This window comes from Quercus lobata, chromosome 2, assembly GCF_001633185.2.
Source record: "Quercus lobata isolate SW786 chromosome 2, ValleyOak3.0 Primary Assembly, whole genome shotgun sequence".
In the NCBI taxonomy this organism is placed as follows: Eukaryota; Viridiplantae; Streptophyta; class Magnoliopsida; order Fagales; family Fagaceae; genus Quercus; species Quercus lobata.
In genome coordinates, this window is record NC_044905.1 from 73,969,570 (window position 1) to 73,987,055 (window position 17,486).

General features: G+C 32.8%; 1 protein-coding gene across 8 annotated transcripts; it reads left to right on the forward strand.

Annotated features, from left to right (window-relative positions):
* The first annotated feature begins 7,467 nt into the window (after window positions 1-7,467).
* LOC115976562 lies at window positions 7,468-16,774 on the forward strand. 8 transcript variants are annotated; one of them, XM_031097902.1, is made up of 16 exons: window positions 7,468-7,625; window positions 9,998-10,170; window positions 11,094-11,268; window positions 11,374-11,485; window positions 11,591-11,746; window positions 13,587-13,691; window positions 14,383-14,466; window positions 14,550-14,665; window positions 14,782-14,883; window positions 14,972-15,085; window positions 15,616-15,672; window positions 15,791-15,857; window positions 15,947-16,000; window positions 16,101-16,175; window positions 16,260-16,295; window positions 16,487-16,774. In XM_031097902.1, exons 3-16 carry the CDS (start codon window positions 11,249-11,251, stop codon window positions 16,598-16,600), a joined length of 1,212 nt encoding a protein of 403 aa, XP_030953762.1. In that variant the 5' UTR covers window positions 7,468-7,625; window positions 9,998-10,170; window positions 11,094-11,248; the 3' UTR covers window positions 16,601-16,774. The 8 variants fall into 8 exon arrangements, with proteins under 8 accessions (XP_030953762.1, XP_030953765.1, XP_030953767.1 ...); XM_031097903.1 differs by lacking the exon at window positions 7,468-7,625 and adding an exon at window positions 10,473-10,611 and having other exon boundaries at window positions 9,963-10,170; XM_031097905.1 differs by lacking the exon at window positions 9,998-10,170.
* The last annotated feature ends 712 nt before the right edge of the window (window positions 16,775-17,486 follow it).

The following is a 17,486-nucleotide window of genomic DNA, read 5'->3' on the forward strand; positions in this document are numbered from 1 at the left end:
CTAAAACTGTACGAATTGGGCCTATGGCCCAATCCGAGGATAGTTAAATAAGGTTATAATGGGAATGGTATAAGAAGAAGAAATAAGGATTGTATATGATAGTCCAAAATATGTCCGAGGAGAAAAGTCATCTCGGAAACAGAGATCCGAGGTTAGTAAGAATGTCTTATCATCTTGGACATCTTTCAAGGTTGCATCACAGTTAGAAGTCAAACATTAGATAATGGATGAGAAAAGGGAGGCAACAAATATCTTCAAAAGTTGCTACCTCCACATTAAATGCATCCCAGCTAACTCTCTGGCCGCATTAATGTGGAGGTGATACCTAAACAGTGGTTAAGCAGTCTTACAGCTGCTAGTTGAAGGTTCTGGGAGGTATTGGATGGGACAAGAAGGAGTTCCTAGAAACTAACCTACACATGTATGGTAGGGATGATACCAAAATTATAGTATATAGGAGAGGTGGCCCAAAGGAGACACAGGGAGAAATCAAGAAATCCTTGTAATAATCCTTTGAACTCTTGTAACATTGATCATCAACTGGATATTATAATATAGATCCTCGGATTGTGCCGAGTACGACTTTTCTCATTTCACTTGTGTTTGATTTTCTTAACTAAACAACGGTTATTGTCTTTATCACAAAATAGAACTAGTTCTTTTACCCACGCTCTACAAATTCATTATTTGGGCTTATTAGGCTAAAACCCAATCCTATATTGGGTCCAATCCAAATTCTGCCCTTACAACTACAAAACTGGTTGTAGCCTAAGGCAAAAACATTACTCAATAAAATAAACATTACTGCATATTTTGAAAATCTAATTGTTGAATTGCATGTTCTTTACACTCTTAATACACATGTCAAATTTTGTGTCAATCAGATATTATTTACTATTTGATCTATAAGCTTATATATTATGCAAAACTTTAAATTATAAAAATTTGCAATTTAAACAATTTATTGATAACATAGCTATTGATCTTTAATTTTCTAGAAATTTTGTAAGCATGGAGGATATAAGAAAAAGATGTAATCCAATAGTGGATTTTTCCAAATGCGCCTCAAATAAAAAGATATTGAGTAAAGTTGTAGCCTTAGACTGCAACCAGTTTTGTAGCTAAACTTTTTCCTATAAATAAATGTTGGTCATGAAAAATGTTGGGGAGATAAACATCTTGAGGAACTTCTTTGAGTAATTAATATAACATAGAGAGACACACTTTAACTTAAAAGGCCTCAGCCCAATGAGTAGTCAATGAGTATGTGCTTAATTATGTTATATTAACTACTCATTTTTCTTATCTTCATTTAACGTGAGATTTCACTTACACGTGTAATCTAACAATCTCCCTTTCACGTGTGAGTCTCTACCTTTCTGTGGGCCATAATCAAATCCTACTCACTCCCTCGTGCCTAATGGACTTTTCACTTCATCAACGCATCATCCATAGGCCTCCACGTGTCAACACCACACATCTTTTATCCTCTATAGGAGCCTCGCACTTCACCGTTGTCTAACACAATTGGCAATAATACTCCTTTGTTGGGCCTTTTCCAAGATTTTTTGTGTGGGTTTTATGAGCTTGCTTGGTGCAATATATTGTCTCCACTCTAACTGCGAAAGGGACCTGCCCCACTCTATTTGCGAAAGGGCTTCCAGTACACATACTCCTTTATTGAGTAATTAATATAACATATAGAGACATACTTTAACCCAAAAGGCCTAAACCCAATGAGTATGTGCTCAATTATGTTATATTAACTACTCATTCTTTTTATCTTTATTTAATGTGGGACTTTACTCACACGTGTAACCCAACAAAAAAACACTATAATAGACCCATACAACATCTTACTACTAATTTTAATAATTTATTCAATTATTCACCTGGGTAGTTACTTGGTCAATATTTAAGCATAACATGGAACCCTAAACCCTATATATATATATATATATATATATATTTATATTTAAGCATAAAAAGTTTTTATACAATATCCTAGGTTGTAGGTTTTTTTATGCAACTCACTATGTGGCCGTTAAAAGAACCATCCACATGTATTATTTAACGGTCATGTAGTGTCATAGTGGGTTGCATAAAAATTCCTACAATTCAGATTGCAAAAAAACCTCGCTTATATATATAATAAAGAACAAATACACCAGTACACAAAGACGAGATTTATTCACCGAGTGAAAATCCAAAATTATAAAATCACCCAGTAAATGTAATAAAGCCCAACTCACTAAATCCACGGTAAAGATTGTTGGCATTGTGCTCCTAGTTCACGCCAAAATAAAATAATAAGTTCAACATCATATGATACTTTTTTTTTTTTCACATGGTTCATTGTCATTAATGTATATTAAAAGTGGTGTTAATGATTAGTTCAAGTGAAATTAATGTTATTTCAATTACAATAGATCAAGTAAACATTTGTGAAAAATGTTTTGTTCCTAACATTATTTAAAAGAAGTCACTCTATAAGTATAAGTGTTTGTGGGGTGTAGGGGGTAAGGGTTAGAGTTCAAGTTTTCAAGAGGGAGCTTCACCCACATATACACTTAGATTAGATTAGAGTAGAAATTCTATCTTATATAAAAATTAAATAAATAAATAAAAAGAAGTCACATCAACCCAAATTTTATTGGTGACAAATGGAGCAATAAGGACATATAAGGGTGACTTGTGCGTTTTGCCAATGTTTTGTTGAAACAATGGATTAGACAAAGAGTTTTATGGTATATTAATTTATTTATTTTTTGGGCTAAATAATGGTATATTCATATAACAGCGAGAATAGAATTGAGAAAAAACAAAAACAAAAAAAAAAAAATTTAAAAAAAGTGAGAATTCTCATATTATAAAAGGAGGGAAGGGACATGGTTCATTCAAATCAATGTCTTTCATCTTAAATCTTTTAAGCAACTTTTTTTTTAATTAAAATATTTAAAGCAATTTCTAATTGACATATTTAGCAAGGATTCTCTTCAAAAATTATATTGCTCAAACTTTGTTAATGCAAGTAAGAGTCTATTTAGGAACAACTTATTTAGCTGAAACTGAAAACTTTTTTTTGCTAAAAGTACTATAAAAAAGCTAAAAGGTAGTTGAAATAGTATAGTAGAACCTATGAATAGTACCAAAAAGTGTAATGGGACACATAAATAGTAGCAAAAATAAGCTGGATAGTAGCAAAAATAAACTAAATAGTAAAAAATACTGGCTTTTTAAGCCAATACCAAACACAACCTAAGTATCATTTCTGAAGTGTGAATTTCCTTACTTAGTAACTTTAGTGTTGTGTTAATTGTGAAGTCATCATCACTGAGGCAATTCCAAACTCATTTGAACCAAATTCATAAAAGTTGTAAGCACACCGATGTAAGACTAGGCATATTAATTAATATATTCAAAGATTTGGGAACCTTTTCTCATTTGCCCAAGTTTGTAAATGAGGAATTTTATTAGGAAAATGAAAAAAAATATCATAAACTAACACTTGCAATTGTCAAGATTCATTAGAAATTTAGGTGGCAATTAAAAATAAACATGTTCTTCAATCCAATTCAATGAGATATTTTATAAATTTCTAAAATAATTTGAGAAAATCATAAGATTTAGAACAATTGAGGTCTAATATGTTAGATGAAAATTTGTGAAATATTCATGAATTTTGGTTGGTTTACGTGTGGTTGTGCGGTTTGGTGAACACTCTTAGGTAGGATTAAAGAGTTATTGTGTTAACAACGTACCATGTCCAGGCTCGTTTTGGTGGCATTGTGTTCCTTGTTTATCCATATATATTTTGAATAATGCTAAAGGTACTACAAGTTCTACTGTCATAAGACTTGCAAATTGTTGTGGGTGGTAAATGTAATTGTTGAGTTTCAACCAAGAATAATGCTAGAGATACAAACTATTCTACAAAAAAAATTTATAAACTATTGATGCTGATGTGGTGAGTGATTCTTAGTAAATGAAAAAGTGATATTAACAGTGGGCCTAGATGAAAACCAATAAGAGGTTAGTCACATCAACATTTTGTAAAAATGTTGTAAAATAGTTTGTAGTTGTAGCATTATTCTTCAACCAATTCACTTTTACTAATATGATTCAATGTGATTAATGCATATTAAAAGTGATATTAATGGTGAGTTAAAGTGAAAGTAATTAAAGATGTGTCCTTATCAATTATCATTACTATAAATAAAAAAAGCCACATCAAAATAAATTAATTTTATGGGTGACAAATGGAGCAATAAGGGTAACATTTTTTATTTTTGTTGAGAAAAGCAATAAGGGTGACTTGTGTCAATGTTTTGTTGAAGAAAATGGATAAATACAAATAATTTTGTGGTATATTCAAATAGTAGAAAAAAATTGTATTGACTTTTCTTGAGGTTTTCTGTTATTATACTCATCTCCCTTCTATCTAAAATGGTAACTATTTGCACTAACCTATCATAAAGGTTGAGAAAATACTTTTAAAAAATCCTGATTTCCTATTAGGGGGGATGTGGATAATAGTTTAAGCAGCGATAAATTATAAATAAAAAAAATTAAAAAATTTTAAAGCATTTTTCAGTAATCCAAGGGAAGTCAGTGTTAATATTTTACATTTTAAGGGAGATGGGTGTTTTATTCTAAATTAGTGGGGAGGTGAGTGTAATAACAAAAAACCTTAAAGGAAGTCGGCGCAATTTTCCTCATATAACAAAATTGCTATTAGAGGTGATGTGGACAACAATTTAAGTGGGAGATAAAATAAAAAATTAAAGAATTTTTAATGCTTTTTTTTTCCAGTCACCCAGAGGAGGTCAATGTAAATATTTTACATTTTAAGGGAGATGAGCGTTTTATTCTAAATTAATGGGGAGGTGAGTTTAATAACAAAAAAACCTTAGAAGAAGTCAGCGCAATTTTCCACATATAATAATGAAAATTCTCATAATATAAAAGAAGATGACATAAAGAAAAGAAGGAGCATGAATAATTTGAATCAATATCTTTCATCTTAAAAGAAGATGAAAGAAGATGACATAAAGAAAAGATGGAGCATGGACCATTTGAATCAATTTTCCACATATAATAATGAAAATTCTCATAATATAAAAGAAGATGACATAAAGAAAAGAAGGAGCATGGATCATTTGAATCAATATCTTTCATCTTAAAACTTTAGAAGCAATTTCATATAATAACGGTAATTCTCATATTATAAAAAGGGGAAGACATAAAAGAGGAAAGGGACACAAATTATTTGAATAAAATCTTTTACTTTATATCTTTATGAGTAGTGTAGCATTTAGTGTTAGAAATAAGACAAAATTAGTTTGATAGTCCTAATTGACAAATTGAGTGAGGACTCTCTTCAATGATTATATATTTCTCAAACTCTGTTGATGCAAAGTGTGAATTTCCTTACTTTGTAACTTTAGTGTTGTTTTAATCGCGAAGTCCTCTTCATTGATGTAATTCCAAACTCATTTGAAACAAAATTCATAAATTTAGTAAGCACACATGCGATTCTAGGCATAGTAATAGATTCAAAGATTTGAGAATCTTCTGTCATTTGTCCATGTTTGTAAATGGGGAGTTCTATTAGGAAAATGGAAGAAAATTTTCAGAAAGCAAACACTTACAATAGTGAAGATTCATTAGGATTTTTTTTATAGGTGGCAATTAAGAAATAAACATCTTCTACAATCCAATTCAATGAGATATTTTATAAATTTCAGAAATAATTTGAGAAAATCACAAGATTTAGAACATTTAATGTCTCATACGTTAGATGAAAAATTATGAAATGTTCATGAGTTGGGGTAATGTTTTAGAATTTCCAGAAACGTTTAAAGATTCCTATGTTTGGTTGCAAATCACGCTAGAGAATCAGATGCCAAGGGAATCTGGATTCTCCCTTTAACCCCCTTTTAGTAGAAATGTGGATTCCCTTTAAAATAGGTGGGTATCCAGATTTTCAAGTTTAAAAGAAATTGTATTTTTTTATAAATTGACAATTTTAACCATTTTTTCCTTATCATTTAAGCAATTAAGATAAAATACAAAACAAATCATTAATATCTTTTCCCTCCAAAACAACATAAGGATAGACAATTCTATTGATATTTTCTTTAAAAATTATTATTAAGAATAAAATATTTGAGAATTTAAATAGTTATTTTTGTATTGTACTTGTCAATTTGAAATGTTAGACTATAGTTTTAATGAAATTTGTCTTAATTTATAGTTTATATTTTATTTTTCATTATTTATTTAGAGGAAGATATATATATTTTTTAAAGGACTTGGTAGTTCACATTCAAATCTAAGGATAGAATGTGAAAATAAATAATTTATTTAAGATTCCTGTGAATAAACCAACGAGAGATGCTACGTCTACAACAAATCACAAGTGGTTAGTTGTTATTGGTTCAAATTTGAAACTAATACTAAGATTTCTTTTTTGCCCTAATAATAACAACCAGTAATAACTTGTCACTTAGAATTTGTTGTAAAAATGTTGTAGACATATCATTTCTCTAAACGAAACATTATCATCTCACATTTCTAGGAATCTTATTAGATTCCCAATGAAACCAACCATAAGAATAATTATATTCTTAGGCATTCAAAATCTCAGATTGTAAGGAATCACATTCCCAAGAATCTGAATGTCAGGAGTAATGTGGATTCCACCGTACCAAACGGCACATAAAAGTAAAAATTATACTCTCTCTCTCTCTCTCTCTATATATATATATATATATTAAAGCAACAAGCCGACAAGGAAACAAGCACTTGCTTTCTTCTTTCGGCCTAAGGTGTAACCCATTATATTAATAGAACTCCTTTTTGTGGGTTTTGGGGGAACTCTTTAATTGGGGGGCCGGTTCATTTTGAATATATAGATTAAAGTTTAGCAATTTATTTTATCCAAAGCAAAAAAGAGACATTTGAGTTTGTGGGAGGCCATTATCTCTTTAATTTAAACAAACAAATCAAACAATTGGCCGGCTCATTTGCAAGAGCTATCCTGATAAGCAATTAATTAATAAGTAGTAACCTCCAGAATTGAAACTCGATCACATGCCTGAGCCTCAACAGCATCGATTAGCAAAGTTCATCCATAAAATAACTAAGAAATTATAGATAAAAAATTCCCATCGATCTGCTTATACATCACACTCCCCCATTCACGTGGCTGCCAATTATGAATTAACCACTTTCCCAACATTTTGCTTGAGCACGAGAATAATTTATTGGGATGGATTATCATACACTCATCGTTGGTACATGTCATTCATTTCATGTTTTAATACGAACGTGATTAAAAAATGTGAATAATGCATATAAAATTATAGATATGGTACTTCAGAAGTCGTGTAATTTTTTTTTTTTTTTGTCTCCAACATAATTTTAGGATGTTCTATTCCATGAAGGGAAGAAAAATAAATAAATAAAGTTGATCTTATACAGGTACAGACACACAATATATGTTCTGATTCAGCCCTTTCTCTCTTGACACAGTTGTCCAAGAATTGCTGTCTCTGTTTTTATAAAATTATTTCATGTTGGTCATCAAAAAAGCTGTCCAAGAACTGCAAGATACAGCCAAGGTGAAGCACAATTACAATTACAATTTTTTTTTTTTTTTGGATGGTGAAACCTAATCAAAGTTTGGTTCTTTTTAAGTTTATTTTTTTTATTACTTTAATTGTAACATGGTGAAGTAAGAGTTTTTTTTTTTTTTTTTTTTTTTGGAGGGCGTGAAGTTAGAAATTTAAATTCAAAATTTAAAATCAAACTGCTACCACTATAATCTTTTTTTAATGAATGATATATCTGGGGTTCGAACTTTGAATTCTACTTATACCCACCGTTAGTACTAGATTTTGACCCTCAGCCCAATAGAAATGGATGATGGCCCAACGAGTTCAAAACAATATATTTGTTAGAAAGTAGATCTTACAAGTAAGACTTAGCAAATCATGTATGGGCCACAAGAAATTGGGTTCGCGCCAGAAAGATAAGAAAACACAATTTGAAGGGAATGATACTCCTCGGTCAAGTCCGAGGATCAAGTGTTCTTATATTCACTTAAGTTTCTTTTAGTACAAGATGTTCTCTCTTTCTTTCTCTCTCTTAATGATTACATACCCCATTTCTCACTTGGGTCTTTTCTATGTATAGTCTTATTCATTTTCAATCCCAGTCTTCTATTTGTTGATTGTATAAATGATGTTCTGGATGCTTGTTCCATTAGAGTTCTTCTGGAACCTTTGTGTGTAGTTGTAAGGCTCAATATCACTGTTCAGGTATTATTTCCACATAAATGCAGTCAGTTAGTTAGGTGCAGAACATTTAATGTGGTGGTAATAACCTTCTTCTCAGATATTTCCTGGTTCACTGTGGACTTTTTTATCTGAAACTTATCCTTAGAAGCATGGTACCCTTTCGCACAGTATCCTCTAGGGAACCGGGCTCCAATCCCCTACAGCGTTTCCTAAGGAAGTTTGGATCCTCGTGAAACAACCTTTGTTCGTTATTACTTGTTCTTATCCTCGTCTCTTTGCTTTACAAGCTTGCCTTACTGTTCAACCCTTTTTGGGCCACCCTACATCCTCGAGCATGGCCCACGGCCCAATATTCCTACTCAACTCATTTCTCCTCACACCCACAATCAATCCGGAGATGTTTGAGTTTGATAATAAAAAGTAAGAACGAAAATTAGGTTGAAATTCTATTGTATTTATTAAAAAAAATTCAAAATTTAAGGAATAAATAAGCTACTTTTTTTTTTTTTGAGGGTGAATAAATAAGCTACTTAAATTTAAAGTGTACATAATATTTTATAATCATAAAACAATTAATGTAAAAACCAAAAAAAAACCAAAAAAAACAATTAATGTGAAGTAATGTCATGTCACGTTACAGATTAGAATATGTCAACCTCAAACTTTATTGTATATTATTGTAAAAAGACTTTGTACCAATGATCACAAATTTAAATGTAAACAACAAAGAGGGTCCCACATAAGAGAGAGAGAGAGTGACTGTGACCCACCACAATTCCTTTAGAAGATCACCAACGAAAACGACACGTTAAAGAGAACACCCCCTACAAACAAAACAAAACACACCAAAAATATTAATATTAAAAATCATATAATAATGTTTGCTTAGCTTAGCTCTTTTGAAATTCAAATCACACAGACACAGCTTAGTTTACATCTATTAACTTTAAATATTAGTATTAAAAATCATATAATCTTTGCTTAGCTCTTTTGAAATTCAAATCATAAATATCTCTTAATTTTATATTACGATAAAAATTAAAAAGTTAATTGATGTCCCGAGTGCATTAGTTTAGAAAATATTTTTAAACACGTTTTATAAATATAAGAGAAAATAATTACTTTTTTAATGATTTTTTTATAGAGTAATGCTAGAGATATAATTTTTTTTTGCAAAAAAAATTACAAACTGCTGATGTGGTGAGTAATTATTAATAAATGAAAAAATGAAGTTAATGATGGGCCTAAATGAAAACCAATAAAAAGTTGACAAATCAACAATTTATAAAAATGTTGTAAAATAATTTGTGACTTTAATATTACACTTTTTTATATTTCTCATTAAAATTATGTCAAAATTTTCTTAAAATAATTTATTAATATTAGTTATGTTAACGGGTATTTTTCGAGTAATTATTAATAAACTATTTCAAAAAAAAGTCTACGAGCAATTATTAATTATTAATAAACTATTTCATAAAAAAAAAAAAAGTCTAATATCACATTTATGAGTTTCAAAATATTATTACTTTCTTTCCTTTTTCATAAACACTACTTTAAATTAGTACACTTTAAAAACATGCCCATTTAAGTTTCATTAACTTATTCTTATACAATTGCCTTTCTTTGCTAGTGTTAATAAATACTATTTATTACTAGCATTTACTTCTTTATATCGTTTCCAAATTTTTTAGAGCTCATTTCAGTTCTGACTTCTGAGTTCACAAACACAAAAAAAGTTTACTTTTTTTGAGGACCCTTTGGAGAGTCACTCCAGAAAATTTTCGATCGGTAGTGTATTGTTATTCATTCTAAAGGACTTTGTTCTTCTGGGGCAGAGAGTTTAATCCTCTTCATTGGTTTCCACGTAAGTTGATTTTGTTTTGTCACATAGTAATCTTCGTTTCCTTTTTATGGTTGTTTGTTTCAGACTGCTACTTATATAGAAGATAATTTTTTCAACGATGTTTTATTTTATTTTATTTTATTTTTTGTGTGTGTGTTTGGAGTAGTTAATATAACAAGAACAAGCAGGTACTACTTTCTTAGCTGAATACGGTTTTTTCAGTTGAAACTTTAAAAGGGTTTGTGGAAATTTGAATTGAAGTTGTCAAAGAGTGTGTGTGTGTGAATATTTTAGAAAGTGTTAACATTGGCTGGTTTGTTTAGGTTGTTGGGGTTGCTTTAACCTTTGCAGTTGCTGGTATTGGATGATTGAATGAATCATCCTCTTCAAGCACAATGACCCACTGGAGATTTCTTGTGGGTCCCATTTTGGAAAAGGGGGTCCCACTTTTTCTTCTACGCTGTAGGGTCTGCAATTCTGAATTTCATTTGGTTCCTATGTACACACCTACTGATTTGTGTTCTTTCAAAATTTTTTTATTTTTCATTAATTACACACCCTTTGAGTCGAGGAGGTATCTCTTGCAGCAGATATAAGCAATGGGTGTCTCAAAGTTGATGGGGGCCCACATACTATGAGACACGCTGCATATGCAGGAGACAATTCTTCCTTGAACCATGGCCACGCCGTCCACCACCTTAGTCTTATAAGCGAAGGAGGTGTCATTTGAGTTAGAGTTTCTTGGCGGCTGATTTTTGGTCATGCTCCACCAGTTGGGTTTAGAACAATTTATTAGAGCTTTTGTGCTGTTTTAATGCTTTATATACATTGCTTGAGCATGAGGTTGCTAATTTTAGGTTTGGTGGTCTTATTGTAGTGTTGTTATATGGTTGTGGAGTTTGATCAATGCAGTACGTTTTATGCAATGTTTTTAATTCTGACAGGATCGATTGTTTTAAAATGAGGGGTTCTGTTTTACTTTTGAAGCTCTGAGAAGTGAGAATACTAAGTTTATGTGTGCTTGGAAAAGCGATTGCTTGCCGGGTTTCAGCTTGTGCTTGTACTTTTGTGATTGTAGAGTTGGAGGATTTTGACTGATATGGGAACTCCCTTTCGCAGGTATGGAACCACCGACCAGTATTCTTGTGTTGAGGAAAAATGTTATATTCTTTTTTTGCCTCTCTTGATTCTAAGTTCATAACATGGACATCTTTTGGGATGCAGTGGAATTCTGAGAAAACCAAATGAGACAATGAGGCTTATGGTAACAACTTTTGTTGGAGTTGTATTTGGCTTCTTTTTGGGAGTGTCATTTCCAACACTCACATTAACCAAGGTGCAAAAGTTTTTTTGTTTATATGGTTGTGTTTCTCCTCCATTCCATTCCAATGATTTCAACTAGGAGTAATGGAACTTATTTTTTTGCACATCAATTTGGTAGATGAATCTTCCAACCAGTCTTTTTCCTTCAATCGATCTCACGTATATTGAGGACAAGTACGCAGGCCTTTCAAGCCAAGCATTGTTGAATGCTTTGTCTTCTCTGAAGGGTAATAGAGACACATCCACTTATTTTTACAGATATAATGATACAGAGGTAGGCTCTCTCAAATTATTTGCTTTGTGCATTATAATATGGTTTTTCCCTCCTTCCAAAAATCTCTTGTCCTGAAATTGTGATGCTCTGGAATTATTTTATGTCAACTCAATTCTTCTATGCCTTCTTCAAATGTTCTCCAAATATTGCCTCATTTGGAGTTAACAGCCTGTAACAATTCCTAGATTGTCCATCTTGTGATAATAGTGAGTGGAAATTATATGCCCTATTGAAGAAGAGAATTAATATGTACCTTGTAGGATACATTGGAAGCCAATCCCTTTCAACTTGCAATAAGAACTGTCAGTTTTTATTATTAATAGAATATAAACTGTTCATTACATACAAACTTGGTAGTTGTGTTAAAAAATAGGATCAAATAAGTCTTATTCATATGGGTAGATGAACCCTTATTTTGATTTTGAGAGGAGACCTAGACACAACCATTATTTTGATTGTGAGGGGAGTGGGTTGCATAGAAACAAGGAGCTCATTAGGGCACTCATTGATTTAAAATCCTGGTTTTCGGTACACCTTTTGTGTAATATAATGGTGAATCTTTATCATTTATGGGTGTCTGTGTTTGTTTTGTTCTTAATATTGCAAAATTTAGGTTTAATTTGGTGATGAATGATTGGATGTAGAAAAGTAACCCATTATACTTGAGCTTCCTACAAACTTCGTCTAGTACTATGTAACCATGCCTCCTTGAAATTTTGACATTGTATGTGATACCTTGGATTATATGGATTAGATTGAATAAGCGTGTGTATTGTGAGCATGTGTTGAGTCCCTAATTGAGTGGTTACTAGATTGACCTGGGCCATATAAGTGGGCCATATAAGGATTACAAAGAATTCTAACTATAACTTAACTAGTCCTTTTAAATAGCGCATATGTGACTAGCGTTTTCCTCAGATCATGACAAATGGCATCATAGCCAACCTAGTAATGGATGTGGCTTGAGGGAACTATAGCACAATGCAGGACCTAACGAGGACGTCAAGAATTTGAGTGGAGGTTTGTGCTACCGTGGTTATGTGTATTGAATTAGATAAGTGTGTGTTGTGTGTGTGTGCGTGTTTAGTCCCACATCTAGTGTTTACTTGGTTGAGTTAGGCTATATATGTGGGATCATGAGGAGCCATAATTGTAACTTGACTAGTCTTTTTGGGGTATAGCACATGTGTCATTAGTGCTTTCCTCTAGTCAAGAAAACTGGTTTCGAAGCCAACCTAGTAACAACATGTGGCTTGGGGGCACTAGAACATAATGTGGGCCCTGATGAAGATGTCAAGGATTTAAGAGGTGAGATTGTGATAACTTGGATTATATGGATTGGATTGGATAAGTGTGTGTTGTTTGGGCATATGTTGAGTACCACATTGGGTGATTACTTGTTTGAACTGGACCATATAAGCTATTGCAAGGAACTCTAGTTATAACTTGATTAGCCCTTTTGGAGTATAGTTTAGTTGTGATCAAGTTACTAACTCTTTTCTCAAGTCATGACAAATAGTATTAGAGCCAACCTGGTAATGCCATGTGGCTCGAGGACAAATAGTCACTGTACTTGTGTCTTTGTTAGTTGTTACTTAAATCTAGTACAGTTTAACTCCTTCTTTTAGGGGTTGGGGTGGGGGGGTGGGGGGGGGGGGTTGGTTGGGCAGGGCATTGTATCGACCTGATTAATATCTGTTTCAGTCTAATAATGCGAGGAACCTGTAAGACCTGCTATTTTTAGTATCTAATTTTGTAATTATCCTGGAACAGCACCAGCATGTGCCCTTGCTGATGTTATGTGCTAGCACCAGCTACTAACCCTTTTATTCCAATGCAGATTTGGGTTCCGACAAATCCTAGAGGGGCTGAAAGACTACCCCCTAATATCATTGCAGCCGAGTCAGATTTTTTTCTCCGTCGATTATGGGGTCAACCTAGTGAGGTATGCATCTTCAACCATGACTTTAATATGAAAGACACATTTGGCCTGTAAATTCACCATTAGAAAGTCCGTGATGTTGCTTCATGTGTGGTCCTTGCTATTTTGATTTAAAAGTAGCGAAGTACCCCAAGAGAAAGTCATCAAGAGCTGCAGTTTGGTAGGGAGGAGCCTCTGTTTATTTGTAGAGAACAAGCAAGAATAATGAAGATTAGGAGGGTTAAATTAGACTGATAGTTGACATGTGAGCAATGACTATTAAGAAATGAGCCCACTAAACAAAGAATCTGTGAATGGCGTATTATGAATTAAAGACGATTGAATAACCCCCAATTATGTTTGGTTGTTTGCATTAAACTGAAGACGGAGGGCTCAGAATGTTCTTTAAAAACCAGAAACAGAGAACAAAAATGAACAATATACAAAATCATTTAAAAGTGATTTGAGCAGAACAAAGAAAAGAAATTCACTATTGCATATAAAGCTAAACTCATTCTTAGATACATCATCACAACAATGATGTCAATGTGAACAACCAAACTTTTAGTTTGTTTCATTAACCTTCAATTAGATTAGTAATGAATATTTTCCCTTTACCCAACAATGAAGAAGATATCTCCATTTTCCCAAATGATTAACTTTCTTTAGATTTGTCTATCTAATTTGAATCTGTTGATGGAGGTGGTACTCGCAGGATTTAACCATCAAGCCAAAGTATCTTGTGACCTTCACTGTTGGTTATGATCAGATGAAAAATATTGATGCAGCAGTTAAAAAGGCCAGTTTGATTCTTTGCTCTCTCAATTTATTTCCACAATTCCCCTTCTCTCTCATTCCCTCACTCGGTAGTTATGTTTACAGTTCTCAGAAAACTTCACCATTGTCTTGTTTCACTATGATGATCGGACAAGTGAATGGGATGAATTTGAATGGTCAAGGCGAGCTATCCATGTGAGTGCTCGGAAGCAAACTAAATGGTTAGCAATTAACACCTCTTTTGTTAATTTTAAGTTATTGTAATAGCTAGTAGCAAAATTTTGCCAAGGCATATGTAGTCATGTTTTCATGTAAACTCCCTGCAAATTGGTCCAAGGTGGTACGCCAAACGTTTTCTGCATCCTGACATTGTTGCTCCCTACGACTACATCTTTATTTGGGATGAGGATCTTGGTGTAGAGCATTTTGATGCAGAAGAGTGAGTGTTGAATCATATCCTGATTTAGATGGAAAAACTGTTGTGATGAAATAGGATTCTTAAAAGTTTCACATTTTATCTAATGCAGATATATAAAACTGGTGAGGAAGCATGGTTTGGAGATTTCACAGCCTGGTTTAGAACCGAATAATGGATTAACGTGGCAGATGACAAAGAGAAGAGGTGATAGTGAAGTGCACAAGTAAGAGTGACAGAACTCCTTAAATCTGTCTTCATTTGCTGCTAAAAAATGTGTGCACTTAATTAGGACTAGAATATATTCCATGGGACAAAGTTTGGCTACAATCTAGCTACAACTCCCACTAAAAAAATTAACAAAGCTACATATTTTGAAAATCTAACCGTTGGATTCCGTGTTCTTTATGTTGTTAATACGCATGTCAAATTTTGTGCCAATCGGATGTTATTTACTATTCGATCCATAATCTTATTTTTTATGCATAATTTTAAATTACAAAAACTTGAAATTTAAATATTTAATTGATGACATAGCTATTGATCTTTGATCTTTTGGAAATTTTACAAGCATGGAGGATATAAGAAGAAAATGTAATCTATTGGTGGATTTGTCAAAATTCACGTCTAATAAAAATATACTGAGTAAGAGTTGTAGCCATTGGCTACAAACTAATTTGTACCCAAACCTTTTCCTATTCCACGGATGGTTTCCCCTTTATATTGACCATATTATATCTTTTTTCCCTCCAACAGGGTCACAGAGGAGAGACCTGGTTGGTGTAACAATCCACATGTGCCACCATGTGCAGCGTATGTAAACTTAACTGACCCTGGTCAATTTTAAATGGATTTGTGCTTTACTTCCTCCATCATTTCAAGAACCCTTAGAATAGGTGGTAATAAATTTATTTGTATTCTAAACATGCAGGTTTGTTGAGATCATGGCCCCTGTATTTTCTCGGGATTCATGGCGTTGTGTTTGGCATATGATTCAGGTATGGATTATCATTTTTATCTTTTCTAGCTTCCACTCCTTAATTTATCCCTTGCTAGCTTGTTTAAAATTTTTGTCCCACCATTGCAGAATGATCTCGTTCACGGATGGGGCCTTGATTTTGCTCTTAGAAAATGTGTAGAGGTTAGTTGCCCCTTCTCATTTTCTGCCTCAGGCATTTAGTTGCTCTTATTTATGATGACAATTGGGTTCTTGTCACTTTCATATCCTTGCTTGGAAACAGCCTGCTCATGAGAAGATAGGAGTTGTAGATTCTCAATGGATTGTTCATCAAAGTGTTCCTTCACTTGGGAGCCAGGTAAATTCAAAGCTTTTTAACTACCAGTCATTTAAGTCATCTTCTGTGAAAGAAATTATAGTCACTCAATTCTTCTTTCAACAGGGACAAGCAGAGATTGGGAGGGCACCTTGGGAAGGGGTATGTAAAGTTTAATGAAATCTCTGTCCTTCATTTATTTAAATACTCTGTGTGCGTGCACGCCCTTGTACTTGTTTAGACTAGCTTGTTTATGGAGAAGAAATACAAATTTGTGGCATTTGTGTTGGATTTTATGGTTCACTTTTTAACACAAGAAGAGCACTGAAAGCTTTGAGTTCTTAATGTGTCAGGTGAGGGAGAGGTGTGGAAAAGAATGGATAATGTTCCGAGATCGAATGGTTAATGCAGAAAAAGCATATTTTGAGGCAATGGGAAAGGATCCCCCGAATTCAACAGCTCATTAGGGGAGACAATTTTGGAATCAGGAACCCCTGTAAATTTACCCGTTCATTGAACTCAACAGACAAAGAAATTACTTACATCTAGTGTATTTTTATCCATTATATTGTTATCTTTTTGGACACCATCTAAACTTTACCCTTCTTTTATGTGCTGGCTGATTTCTAGATAGAGAAAAACTGATTTTGCTGCCCTGAATCTTGATCCCTGCGTCTCAAACCACTCCTTTGAGAGCACTCCCATAGGCTTATGCCCAAAAAAAAAGTAATTTGCATCACCCAAAGCCATTATTATTTTATTTTACCTAACCACTCTTAAAACATATTCTATATCTTGTTCTTTATTTTACAATACACCACGTTAAAAATTCAAACAAAGAGGATGTTAGAGCGGCAAACTATTTTACAAGTTGTTGATATAGAGAATAGTTATTAGTAAGTAAAAAAATTGATATCAAGTAAGGCCAAATAAAAACTAGTAAGAATTAAAAATAACAATTTGTAAGAATGTTTTAAAATAATTTGTAACTGTAAGATTATTTAAAAAGTTTTTTTCAGCCGACCAAAACAAACCCAGCGTCAGCCATGGCCAACGAACCCACATCCCACAACAAGATCGATCAACAACACAATATCTACAGTAACATTTTAAAAAGAATGTTACTGTAGCATCCTCTATTGTTTTCTATAGTGATGCATAAGCCAATGTAGTCTACAGGGTAATGCAAACCTAATGGAATGCTCAAAGCACAAGTTGGGAGATGCCTTTTATGGGGTAAATTATATATATAACCCAGCCAAAAAAAAAAATGTATATATCAAAATTCAATTAAATCAATTTTACCAAACTAATAGAAATGAAAATGATGCCATGTACATTTTGAGAGCACAT

Coding starts and splice junctions, on each gene's coding strand:
- LOC115976562 (XM_031097902.1), top strand. CDS start 11,249: ATGGGAACTCCCTTTCGCAG. Junction 13,692..14,382: donor TATGGGGTCAACCTAGTGAG/GTATGCATCTTC, acceptor TGGTACTCGCAG/GATTTAACCATCAAGCCAAA. Junction 15,858..15,946: donor GTGTTTGGCATATGATTCAG/GTATGGATTATC, acceptor CCACCATTGCAG/AATGATCTCGTTCACGGATG.